The following is a 14,396-nucleotide window of genomic DNA, read 5'->3' as shown; positions in this document are numbered from 1 at the left end:
CGCATTCATCGTTTGATAAAAATATCCCATATCTTCTAAAACCAGTTTAGCAACAATAAAGGAAACGTAACTTTCGAAAAGGATTAAAAATCCATTATCATAACTGTAAACATCACAACCATCAATAATATCAAAATCCTTTAAAACTAAAACACACGATGATTGCAAAACGAATATACCAAACATGCACATCATTTGTTTGTGAATCTGAAAATTAATAGTTAAAAGGATGGAATTAGTTTTGTGAACACTGTTTGCATTTGGTAGAGAGAGAGAGAGAGAGAGAGAGAGAGAGAGAGAGAGAGAGAGAGAGAGAGAGAGAGAGAGAGAGAGAGAGTTTGTAAAATATCAAAATCGTTAAAATGCCAGGAAAACTAAAGATATATCGAACTATATTCTATGTTGAAATACTCTTATCATATCCATGTAAATTCTTACTTCTTTCTTTTATATTCATATCTTTCCTTACAATATAATTATATAATTATACTTAATCATCACATGCATGGATCACTATCTGAGTCTCATGAGAGAGAGAGAGAGAGAGAGAGAGAGAGAGAGAGAGAGAGAGAGAGAGAGAGAGAGAGAGAGAGAGTAAGCTGCCTTGCAATTTTGTTAAATTCTATCATTATGTTGCTGGGTTTTTTGCTGTTGTTATCTTCAATTTAACACAATATCTGCTGATATATATCCTCGCTTAATAATTTAAACTTCATTTCTGCATTGTAGAAGAACTTATAAAGTAATTTTGGTTATTCACAACTTAAGTTGAATTTATCAAACTTAAGATTTTTTTTAAAATCAAGATGAATCAATTAAAAACTTACAGCCATGTCCATTTTCATCAATAATGTTTTTGTTTCATTGTATGCAATGACTGTTTAGTACTGTGAATGTCATCTGCGTTCATTAGTTAAAAAAGCACGTTTATATATTTATCATGAGAAGAAAATCGCTTTCATGATGCAAGTTAAATCAATTTCATGTAGAGGCAATTCGAATTTTCTCATACGCGCAATTCATGAAAACTACTATATATTGTAATGTATAGAACTATATATCTTGAAAACTTTAAAATTGAACCAATTTTTCATAAATTCATATTGCTTTAACCCCTTTTTGTAATGAAGAACATGAAATCTGTTTTAAATCTTACCTAAGTTTTAACAACGGACATGACAGAGAAATAGACGTGTTTGTTGCTTTTCAAAAATCGTTCCTGTTTTATTTTAATTATCTTATAGCATTTTGCACCTAAGCATGTTTAACAGTAAATACGTTTCTTGTTAGAAAAAGAATAAGAGATAGAATCTTTCACATGTACTTACCTATTTATCTGAATTTGTGCCACGATGTAATCCAATCAAAATGTCCGATACTCTCGAATGTAGTGTTTTGATTTCCGAGTAATGTTAAACAGCCAATCAAATTTTCAGCCAATCAGAGGCCTTGTTTGACAAAGTGTGTGCTCAAAGTTGAAAATGACAAAATACGACCCGATGTTGATAGAACACACACCTTCCAACCATTTGACGTCCTACCGAGGTTATTGCTTAATTTAAACCACGTAATCCCTGCATGCTGTACACGCATAAAATGAGGTATACATTCCGAGGTTACGGGAAAAGTACCTCGGTATTTAACACATACCTCAATACGTTGGTGTGTAAACAGAAACAATACCTCGGAAGTGTACATAGACAAACACACACACACACACACACACACACACACACACACACACACACACACACACACACACACTAATTTATTTCTATCTTGCACTTTGATGTCTTCATTTGATACAAATATGGCTATATGTAACATTTAAGAAATAATAATAAAAATCAGAAGAAAATAATATGGCGCCTATATATCAACAATAGTTTACGAATATTAATTTCATTTAGGTAATAAATAAATTAAAAAAAATAAAACCCTTAGGGTTACATTATCGAAAGAACTAGCCATAGATTACATGAGGTTTTCAATCCAACAAACACATGTTTAAAAAAACGGGTGCGGTATATATAGTTTGCGCATACTAAAATAAATGAAATAAAAGTTTCATTAAAACTCTGCTTTAATCAAATCTTAATTTTCGACATTTATCATTAATTGTCTCAAGATTGCCCTAGATGATTATTTATATAAACGAAGTCATCAAACAACTGTCTTGTTTTTGCAGGATACTTATGAATATCAAATCTTTATTTAGTTCTTTTTAAATTCCTGATGCATTTCTATATTTGTACAAAGTATGTTAAGTGTTTGTCATTTAAAGGAATAATTCAGAACTGTAGATTTAAGAACTCTCATAAACAGTACTTAGCCACGAGAATTATAATTGCAACAAAGACGACAACTACTTTCAAACAAACAAGTGCACAACTCAAGCCAGAAAATACAATCTAAGTACTTCCTTCATGAATTCCTGTTACATTTAGTGTACTGACACTACATTAGCTCTTTTAATGTAAGATTTTTTTTTATTTACAAAGCTATCTTTTTTTCCATTTTATAAACACTTAGCTCAATGTTACTGATAATTAAAATACATGTAAATACGTGATATTGTGATTGATAACGGATTTACAACATTGACGTGTAGATTAGAACATGATGAATGATGTAAATAATAAATGAAGAAATAAAGGTCTATTTCTTCCACTTATGAAAAAACTCAGTCCTAAACCTATCAATCAATTATAACAAATAATCGTTCTTGTAAAAATAATCGCGATATAGATTAATTATAAGATTCAGATAAAAAAGTGCATTAAAACAAACTAAATAAAAATTAATAGTGTATATGTGTATTGGCTTTATTCTTATTATCATCATTCAATTATTATAGCGTTATTTTAAATCTATAGATTAAAGTGTAGTTAGATCAGTAGACTTTTATGAATTCGATCGCCGAATAATCAATTGATTGAACAAACCTGACTCGGTTAAAAAATCTTATAATATTGTTGCAAACTTAATTCATTAGTACAAAAAAGTAAAAAAAGAATACTATTAAAGAAATTAACCTGGTAGCACCCAAAGCAAACCAGAACATACAAATTAAAGCATTAGAATCATATCAGTTGTACTTACATAACAATGTTCTTTCGAACTTCTATCATCACATCACATCCCATGCAACTGCCGTTATACGAATCAAGGAGGGATGTTAAAAAGCAGTTTGTGGTGTAATTTAAAACCTCTTGTGAGAGTTTGCAATACAATTCGGGCTGCATAAGTAATGTACTCAAAACAAAAGACACATGGGAAACAATTAATATGTCATCCGTCTGTGCAGCTGGTAGGTCTCTGATGTCTTATCAGACCTGTGGGAAAAGGGGGATCATTAGTTTAATTGTTTATTTTCTCTCTAGCCAGGGTGCGCTATGATGGGTGATTTATGGCTGAGAAACCCTGGGGGGGGGGGGGGAGTAAAAATGATAACGAGAGAAAGAGAGGGGGAGTCGGAGAGTAGGACTTGAAGAGGACAGATATTTAAGTTCATCATTAGTGATGTATTTTGCTCTTGTAGTGTATATGTGTAAATATGTAAATAAACTGTAAATAGAACTATTGTTTTAATTTCATTGACAAGTCCGTCACGTTACACTTTATATAATCAATTCAGTTAATCTGTAGTGTTCTTCCTATATATAATCAATATAGAAAAGAGTGGGTTAAGAGGAAGGTACTAAATAATATATTTTGTATGTTATGTTCTGCAGAAGATATAAAAGACGAATTTTACCTTTAAAATTGCATTTTAAATCTTATTCAAAACTATTTTAATGAAAATCATATGAATTGTAGTAAAATCGATCAATTATAATAATAAAATAAAAACGATCGTCTCAAATATTCTTTATTTAATTTTTAACATATTCGTGTCCTTTAATATTCACCAAGCTAAATTCAATTCGCATAGAAATTGATGACACAGTATTCTCTGAAATTGTGATGCTAGGTATACGTACTGTCGTCTACTGAAATTTATTTATCAAATTAAATGAAGTTCACTCTTTATGTACTGAATTAATTTGATAAAATAAATTTCAGTAAACGACACTACTTATGGACTTAAAACTTATGGACTAAAAACTTAAATAAAGATTAAAGTCTTCATTACTTTGTTTCAGTTTTAAGAAAAAGTTAACATTTCGATTTATTCATATTAAGTATTTTTTTTTGTTAAAGGACAAATCAATATTTGTTTTCATGATCATAAATTGGAACTATCTCTAAAAAACAGTTAAACTCTCCTGACATTGAATATGAATATTAACTTAGAAACTAAACATTTTCTGATAGAAATGAGTTTTTTTTATCCGAGAAAGAAAATCAAACGCAGTAATTGTTGGCCCGAAACTCGAAGTCGACCATTTGAAGAAATAATCTTTATTGTTTAGGGGTAAAGTTGAAAAGGGACGAAAAGGTAAATATTAATGCCAGCTTCTTTACAACATACATATTGAAAAAGAATCTGCTCTTCTTTATCGCAGGTAGTAGTCTGCGAATCTGGCGGCCGTCGCTATCGCTACTCTTCCGGTAAGACGTTCTAACTCTGGAAATGGCTATAGCAATGATGATCTTATAACTCTTCCATCAGTCGTCAATTGTTTATTCATTTCTAGAAAAAAACATTGTGTAACAAGTTTTAATCCTACTATTTGAATGCTGCGAAATTTAATTTCAAATTGAAAGCACTTTGGTTATTTTAAGCCACACTCTCTATTAACCATTTCAAAAATTTTCATAACTATAGCAAAAATGTGAATGCAGTATTTATTTTTGGGTTCATTAATATCTACGTAAACTTTTTATGTAAATTACATGATGTCAGCAAGAGCAGCGTGCAGACTGCCCCGAAAGGTTGGAAAATGTGGAGAGGTATGCATACATTATAACTATGACAGGAAAAAGAAAGCGTGCATGAAGTTCAAGTACAGTTGATGTGGAGGAAATGCAAACAACTTAATATAGGTCTCTCTGCCGTAATGTGTGCAAGAAACCAAAAAGTGAGTAATAAAGCTATAATTCATGATTTCTAAGGTTGTATTGGAACTTGGTTGGAGAAAGAAAATATTAATAAGGGAATTTTTGGAAATAGGATGTAGTGGTAAGGAATTTAAAAACGTAAATTTATTTAGATTTAGATTAAATTTATTCAAATTATTATAATATTCCTTATTTGAATGCTCCTCCTGGTCAAATGGCATTTGATTAGGCCATTTAAGTCAAGACGAAAGTACATGTAAAATTTGATTAGATTTAAAGTAATTTTTATTTAGATTTTTGATTTGAACCGGAGACTATTAAATAAAGAGATTTGGATAAGATTAAGTTTTATATAAAAAAGATACAACAAACACACGGGTAAATGTATATGATACTGCAACAAAAAATCATATTGACGCAAGCGTCAAATGGGCCGCAATATATTATTGCTGTATAAATCATCATTGGTTGTTTACAAAAAACACTCAACAAAGAAGAAAACAACGAGTTGGTTGTACTAATTTCAATGGTAGATTTTTAATTTTAATTACTATATTTTCAGCAACACGTTTTGAATTTTTTCACATTTTACTATTATTATTAAGAATAGAGTTCGTTACTGTGAGCATTTCTAACGGTAGTTGTATGATCATTGATTTAGTGTGAAGTAATGGAGAACACATTGATTTGTACATTATTTTAATAAAAAGTTCAATTCATCATTATTCTCTTGGAGACCATACATTTCAAACCAACTTGATTTTTTGTTGCATTGTATTGAATTAAAACTTAATGCATTAGTTTATATAACTTCAAGAGACCATACAATATCTATCTATCTATCTATCTATCTATCTATCTATCTATCTATCTATCTATCTATCTATCTATCTATCTATCTATCTATCCATCCATCCATCCATCCATCCATCCATCCATCCATCCATCCATCCATCCATCCATCCCTCTATCCAGTGCTGTCTGTCCGTGCTGGGCTGTCTGGTTGTACAGATACCTTCGATTTGTAAAAATACAAATGGAGTTAGACTTCATTTACGTTATAAAAATTATGCAAAGAACATTGACATAAATTGAAACTGGAATTTACGTTAATCGTTTTAGAATTAAATCTTATGTTTTTGTGAAACCTTACAGAAAAATGAAGATACAATTATATCATATGAATTCAATAGCTTTGTATAAAACATTTCATCGTGATTTTCTTAATAATCAATTTTTCGTGCAAATATGTACATGTATAATCGCACGCGTGATAGGGTTATGCACGTCTGCAATATATTATGCTTTATTGAGAGTTCATAATTTGGATGTGGAGTGCAAAAGTTAAACTTAGGTCATTAGCCATGCATGCTGAGTTAATAGTGATACACAGAAATTGAATAAAGTAACTTGAAATGAATAAAAACATTTTAACATGTCATCTTTTTTTCAGATTGTAGTTAGTGGGTCAGATGACAACGATGACGACCAATCACATAAAGGATATGGTAAGCTGATTGGCATCTTATAAATAGATTGAAATCACCCCGAGCTATCCGGATCATGTGTATTGATAACACGTCGATAAGTGATTAGGCCGAAAAACAAGTATTCCGTTTAAAGGAATGATCGGCATGAAATACCATTGGTCAACTCCGTTAATATAATATACACTACATGCAGTAAAATATCTATATAACACCGTTTTAATGATTTCCGAAATATGGCAAGGCATGAATGAACTTTACACTTAGTAGGCGAATCATACTTCCGACTAATATTCATACGCATATGTGAAAAAACACGTGATTTGAATCATTATGTAGGTAACCCTATAAATGTTTTATTTTCAGGATAAAATGATACGAGTAACGTTTATAGTAATCTACGTCTATCTATAAATTTAAAAAAGGTTGTCATTGCTTAGTGAATAAAACACTGCAAGGCGCAATGCGTGCGCAATTAGTTAAATTTGCCGGATGCCTCATATGGACACAACTGTGATCGGCCGAATCCGATCACAAAAACTTCATACAACTCACTGTATATCCAGTTTTTTTTCAAGTGACATAAAGTTTGCAAAAATTGAAAAAAATCTGACATTTTCAATTTGTATCTGTTATCACTTGCGATTTAAAAAGTTTCTTATAGAAAATGATGCAGGATGTAATTTCTGCGCATTCATTTTTTTTTCGATTTAAAAGAGTTCGCGAAAAACCCCGAAAATAAGACCCTCGAAATATTACCAGACATACGGTATATACCCTGGCAATAAACAAAATGATATGCATGTCTTAACAATTTTACCCGTTCTGAAAAGATTTATTAAACCAGGTATAGATTTATCATTTATTGAAGATTACAAAGAAGAACAACGTTTGCTTTTTGTTTCAACATAATTAAAGACAGAGTCCTAATGAAAGTTGTCTAAATAATTCGCTCTTTTAATTTGTTATTTAGGTCATCATTATTTACATATTTCTACATTTCTTGTGCAAGATGAATTGCAAAATATGAGCGTTAAATAACTCAACTTTGAAATGCTTTGTTTTATAAATGCAGTAGAATGAACAGCCATTTATTGAAAAAAATGTGAACTTTAATAGGATTATGGAATAATCTGTTTTACAACCCAAACGTTATTTGCTATATGTTGATATTTCATTTTATGCACATTGCTAATCACTTAAAATATTTTTAAATTAGGGAGAGATATATGCAGATAACCATCTGATATAGGGACTTGAGACAATCGGTGCATACGATATTTTTACGACTACAAAACGTGCACCTGTATAACGTTTGACTACGGATGTTGCGGAGGTAACACAAATAATTTCAAAACAAAGGAACTCTGTCAAAAAGTCTGCCAGAAACGTTACAGTGAATATAGATTTCAGAACTAAGGAAAACGAGTTGACAATCCTACAATACCTCAACAATGAAAGGCAAACAAATATTCTTCAAAGAGACATCAAACTTAAAAAAGATTTTTTAATTACATTTTGATTTCAAGCTTACACTTTCATTGATTTGTACACAGAGGTTAATATCTGAAATACACGAAAATTGGCCCCAACGAATTTAAATGATTTCACAGTGTGAGTGTGAGACTTGCGCACACACTGTGTCATTTATATCATCTATCTATCTATCTATCTATCTATCTATCTATCTATCTATCTATCTATCTATCTATCCATGTCAATCTATCTGGCTGTACCAAGGCGAAGACGTCACTCATAATTGTTATTATGATTAAATAAAAATAAATTAATCTCATTTTAAATGCTGAATTTTTGGGTTTTTTTTAAATATTTTGAAGAAGAAAGATTTGTTCTTGAAGCAGGCCTCAAATGTAAACTTGTCAATGTATGCTGTTATAATTATAGTCTTAATAATTAATCTCTCTTAAGACTATTAAATGATAAATGTAGATTTTTTATTAAATGAATATGTTATGAATATATGCCAATAGAAATTATCAATGTTATGGTCATTATGTTTTTTTCTTCGAGACCTCTAGGTGTTTAATTGGACGCAATAACTTCTGAAATAAAAGTCAAACATAAAGAACCTTTTATATTGCTAGAATATTCAGATTGGTCAGAATAATTTCAAAATAAATAAAATTAGTTTTATGATGCCGCATGCAATACCTTTCTTATGGACCTAAAACAAATTCAAGATCTCAAAAATATGTATTAGGTATTTCAATAAGGAGTGTGTAATATTGAGAAACTGGTTAAAATGCATTTTGCTGAATAACATTGACTTTAAATTGTGTAATTTTTGCTAAACGGATTTATGATTATTTTAAGCAATATTCAGGTTCAGGATATAGAGTTTATTAAATTAAGAACACATGAACATTTAAAAAATTGTAAATTAAACATAAAATAAAACAATGATGAAAACACAGTAATGTATCAAAGTAATAGATAAATATTAAAACCAAGATAAAGTATTGTAATGAAGTAATTCATTTATGTCAATAAATATCTTCAAAGTTCTATGTCTGAAAGAAACAATATGATAATTATTGGAAAAAAAACATTTAGGTAAAGAACATTAGTTTTATCATGTAAGAAAATATTTTAAAAGGATATAACTTTACTATGACATTATGAAATTATTATGACTATGCCAGTGAATAAAAGCAACATTGCAGTGGATAAGAATGAAATCTTGAGTGTATATATGACCTTGAACATCATTGCAAATACAAACCAATATACTTTCACATATATGATGTTTTATCATGCTTAAGAATTATAAAAACTTAAAAATAATGAAAATGAAATTGTGAAAATATCTACGATGACAAAAAACTACTTTTTGAAAATCCAAACTTCAGTAACGTGTTAATAATAAATCTATTTAAAAATACATATCACCACATAAAACACCACTCACTGCATGCTGATAATCATACAATTTTCCTGTTATATATATATATATCATAATGAGGATGATCAGAAGTCATATACATTGATGTGGTTTCTATGAAAATCGCAAAAAGAATCATTAACAGGGTGAACACATATTATAGTATGTTGAAATACGAAAACAGATACTGATTTTTATAAATTACATACTTATTTAGAAGCACATGTACAAGCAATGCAATAATAACTGCTGAATACTCAGGTAAAAACCTCAACTATACATGTATGTAGCAATACCTTAAGATTGTAATACCGGTGTCTATCACAACTTACCTTCAATTCGCCCCGAACTTTAAAAAAACCCTTATTATCCCCTCGCGCAACTTGTTGCGAAGGGGATATAGCATCGCTACCGTGCGTGTGTGTGTTCGTATGTGTGTGTGTGTATGTATGTATGTATGTGTGTGTGTGCACTCCATTTCAATTTTCTAGTAAATTAATAAAAAAAAACCCTCCAATAGAATTTCCTCAACCTTTGCACAAATATGCCTCATTGTAAAAGATTAAAACAAATGCAATGTCATATTAATTGGTCAAATTTTTATGCAAAAAACTTTGATCAAATTACATCATTGTAAAGGAGGGGGGGGGGGGGGCATACATTATGACAAAATTCGTTCAAAACTAAAAAATATTTATCATAGATTGCACACTTCTGTAAAATAACAAATAAAAAATGCATGTGTCTTTCCAAACCATTAATACTATTACAAATTATTATTTCATTAAATCAATGTCATAATCAATTTTGTATACGAGTTATCAATCGAAATTTCTGAGTAAGAGTTATCAATCTTCCGCTTCACTTCTTTGAAACCAAAGTGAAAGTAAGCAGTACAAATCAACAACTTGATATTTTTTGGATTAAGATCTAGTACAGGTAAAGAAAATGCAGTTTTTGCAGTAATGGATGGTTAGTAGAATGTGGTCTTCTCATTAACATAACTATATATTGCTAAATAATGCATCCCTACACACAATAACTCATATCGCGAGGGGATGCTCCGCTTAGCGGTGCCCTTGTTAAAATACGTGTTACTAAGACAAAACAAGGACAACAGTTACTGTGTGAATAAAACCCACAATTTCCATTCATTTATCATGACTAAAAATAAGCAGAGAAAAAAAAAATGATATAAAAATGTTTATATATTTCTCGGATTCCAAAAACTTTGCTTTCTTACGGAGCGTGTTGTTTATACAACAAAATGAAGAACTGGCTTCTGCGCTCATTATTGTGAATGAGGAATTTGGAATATTATAATGTATTTTTTCTTTTATAAATCTTAGACCCATCTGCATTAACGTACAAATTGCTTATTTCTGGAAAGGTGTATCATAGAAAGACGGCTGGGTGACTTCTCCTAGCGCCTGATACGCTGAGTTATCTCCCTCAACGTTGACGTAACAATCAGGGTTGACGGCGGTGTGACCAAGATCACTTCTCTGTGGTTGATTGGTGACTTCGTTGAGCTCCTGGTATGCCGTGCCGTCATCAACGTTGACGTCATGACCAGTCGCAGCTGGTACTGTGTCTACAGGTTTATCGTCCTTCGGTTGCTTATGTTGATGGCACTTACAACATTGTTCGTGTTTGCATAATCTGGTGAAATATATATTTTTATATTCAATTTAATTCATTAACAAAGCAGTGAGCTAATATGAACGGAGTTGATGATAAACATTCTAATTAAGTCCAAGGAGTTGGGTTATGAAAGAAGAGCATTACCGCTTTGTATAAATTTAATGTTTAAGCATTTGATTACATAACACCATAGACCATTCATATAAATAAAAGCTAGTGACACGGATCAAATAAAGATCAATCTTTTTACATTAAAAGAAACACATTTATATACAGGAGATTGTGTAAGATTTCTAACATTGTACTTTTACTTGTAAAAAAAAGGATTATTCAGATAATGCTTCACTGCTACTACTGTAAACGTACTACATTTAGCTGTATATTCTATTTAGCGTTTTTGGCAGAATGCGGCTTCAGCTAATTCAAGTACATCGCTTAATGCAATACATTTATGTAAAAATAGTCACATTCAAGAATACGCTAATTCTAATTCAAATCTACCCAACTTGTTCAAAAACTAATTGCCGCCAAAGATCGTACACGCCAAATATAATACGTTTACAGTATTTTCCTTTCACATATTAAATATAAAAATCATCTTCAAACCCGATTAAACAAGATATTTTTGACAATGTTCATATAAAAGAACAACAAAAACTACATTTAGGAGAAAGTTGACATAAGATTTGTTAAAAAAACCTGGCTTAAGAAAAAGTATGTTAAAATTTTAACCATCTTCAATGAATAATTGCTGAGTTTATACAAGGTGTAACAGAATACTACCATATGACATGCCGAAACAAAGATTGTGCTAAATTTTAAGCATTGCGAACAATAATGGCAAAGGAAACTGCAACGAAAATTTAATATTGTTATTGGTAAATTAAATTTAAAAACAACCTTAGGAAAGTCTGACAAAAATAAACAGAAATCCTTAAAATAAACCTAAGACAGATATAAAACAGATAACTTCACCCATTAACACAGTTAGTATTTTATATAAAAAATCACTTCATGAACTTTTCGATTGTTTGAACGCATTCTTTATCAACCTGGCTTTTTGCTCATTCATAAACTTTGAATTCTAATTGATATTAATTATATGTTATTCCAAAGATCTTACCTTAAGGTAAGAAAAATGATAACGATGACACAGACGGCGAGCAATGCAGAAACACTGTAAGTAATTGAGGGATGGTCAGCTGGCTCTGCTGACGGTTGGAGACACTGTACTGTACACTGTACTGTAAGTAAAATTAAAAAATGAAAAAAATTTCAGCATATAGTTAATAATTTGACGTCAAAATTTTAAAAAATTCTATATTCATGTATTGATGCTTCCATTATATTAAAATTTTATAATGTATTGCTGATAAAGTGCAAAATAAAACTACCTTTGTCACACTTTTTTCCTTGAAATCCTACAGCGCATCCTTCTGGGCATTTTCCGGTCACGTGATGACATTGTTGTTTGTCAATGCAGTTACCACAAGTCAACAAACAAAGGAGTCCATACGTGTTGTTACTACAAGCTATTAAGAAAAATTTCAAAAGAAACACAAATGGTCATTTATCATAAATTAACAATTATCACGACATGTGTAAATTATAATTTCAATATGTTTTAATCGATATATGACTTGACTTAAATATAAATCGTTATTGACCAAATATCACGATCTTCAATAGTATATACTTTTACAGAAACGCATTGGTCTTGGAAAATAAAAGATTTGAGACTTTATTAAAATAAATAAATATTTTTTTTTTATATTGCTATTAGATTTAAAATATGATTCCTTCTGCAATTACCTTACTTTGATATTTTGGGAAATTTATTGATATTATAAAAGTTTTTTATTCTACATTTTGAAATTAAAAATATGTTGTTTAGCGCGAAACATTAGTTAAAACAACGATGAATTGTAAATCCAAGTTTTTTCTAACCTTCGGTGCAAGTATTTCCAATGTACCCTGGGCCACATCCAGTTACACATGTTCCGTTTATATGATGACATTGTTGGTGATTAAGACAGTGTCCACATGGCATGCTACAGTTCATTCCGTAAAGCTCACCATCACATTCTATGAATAAAAAAGTCAATGCAATAAAAGCATGAATTTAGTATTTTTCGTTTTTTTTTTGCTACTTCTTTTTTTTTTATTTCTTTTATTTTGCATGAGGTATTAAAGACTTCTACGGCAGAAAGAGACGATAACACTTAGTACTGTTTGTCCTTTACGTAGAAATAAAATGAACATTCTTAAGGTCTTATGTAAGTATATATAATGCCTTCAAATTACACATTTGAAACCAGTCGTATATTAATATATTATCTATTTCTGATTTGAAATAAAAAAAAAACCCGAAAGCGTTTAATAACTCCCCATGAAATAAGTCGCATGACTCCACTCTCATTATACGCAAGTTCACATAAAAACTTAATACGGTATACAGGGAATTAATCCGCTTGTCTTATTTTCGCCCCTTTTGCTCTCAGTAGAATAATTAAGACTGAACGAATTAAAAACAATGTTTGAATAACTGTATTAATATAAAGGGTAGTAAGAAATCAAGACTGGGCGAAACCATTTGTAAAAGTAGAAGGACAAAAATAACACAGAACGAAAATAACCCTGAATACAGTAAATCAGATCAAAAACCTTGTTATCGAATGTGCGACATAAATAATATAAAATATTTACATCTATAAGAGTTTAAATAGCGGATATAATGTTAATTTGATCTATGTCTTACTTATGTTTAGTAGTGTTTAGCTGAATTAATAATGAATTTTCAGCATTATCAATTCTATTATAGTTTTGTTCTGATATTTATATTCTAACTTTAACTGTTATTATTACAGTTTCAGATTATACAGCGTGTCTTATAGGTATTTGAGTGTTTTGTTCGCGCATTATGATAAATTTTTTTCATAAAGACTTAAATTGAAAACTATTTTAATTATATAAGGCAACTATGTCAAGAACATCATTTGACACAGGTGTTGCAAATACATTAACATTCACAGTTTACGAGGCCATCTAATTCTAAGATTTAAGACTGTCTGTTTCTATCATGTTGGCTAGCTTAAGCGCAATAAAATGATCAAATCGACAATGAAACGAGAATTTCAATACAATGTGTTTCCTTATATTTAACATTCTTGCCATCTTGAGATTAGTTGACTTGATTTTTTTTTTAGGTTTTACTATTCATTTGCTTTAAATACGAAAAGAGAAGGATAATGAAGAAAGTAAAAGTGTGTACATGTATGTGTTTATCTCTTTGCGTTTGTTTCAGACAATATAAATTTCATACTTGCTGCTTACAGGCATTGAACAGTGTCATAACTTTA

General features: G+C 30.3%; 2 protein-coding genes across 4 annotated transcripts in view; both read right to left on the bottom strand.

The window, feature by feature from the left end:
* Positions 1-3,220, bottom strand: part of LOC136270904 (adhesion G protein-coupled receptor E3-like) — a 40,705-nt gene extending 37,485 nt beyond the window's left edge. Inside the window, exon 1 of the mRNA XM_066069827.1 lies at positions 3,103-3,220. The gene's annotated coding sequence lies outside the window, so the exon portion shown is untranslated. The remainder of the gene's footprint in view (positions 1-3,102) is intronic.
* A 5,584-nt stretch (positions 3,221-8,804) lies between these two features.
* LOC105324599 (multiple epidermal growth factor-like domains protein 10) overlaps positions 8,805-14,396 on the bottom strand; it is a 90,992-nt gene continuing 85,400 nt past the window's right edge. For 2 of the 3 annotated variants that reach the window (XM_066069675.1, XM_066069684.1), the window contains 4 exons: positions 12,985-13,122; positions 12,432-12,569; positions 12,161-12,281; positions 8,806-11,055 (listed from right to left, as the gene is read on the bottom strand). In XM_066069675.1, the coding sequence (XP_065925747.1) occupies positions 10,770-11,055; positions 12,161-12,281; positions 12,432-12,569; positions 12,985-13,122 (683 nt within the window). In that variant the 3' untranslated portion in view covers positions 8,806-10,769. Of the gene's footprint in view, positions 11,056-12,160; positions 12,282-12,431; positions 12,570-12,984; positions 13,123-14,396 lie in introns of all 3 variants that reach the window. The other variant, XM_066069676.1, reaches the window with a different exon arrangement.

The sequence above is a fragment of the Magallana gigas genome, chromosome 1, assembly GCF_963853765.1.
Source record: "Magallana gigas chromosome 1, xbMagGiga1.1, whole genome shotgun sequence".
Taxonomy (NCBI): domain Eukaryota; kingdom Metazoa; phylum Mollusca; class Bivalvia; order Ostreida; family Ostreidae; genus Magallana; species Magallana gigas.
This window is presented reverse-complemented; position numbering and strand designations above follow the sequence as displayed.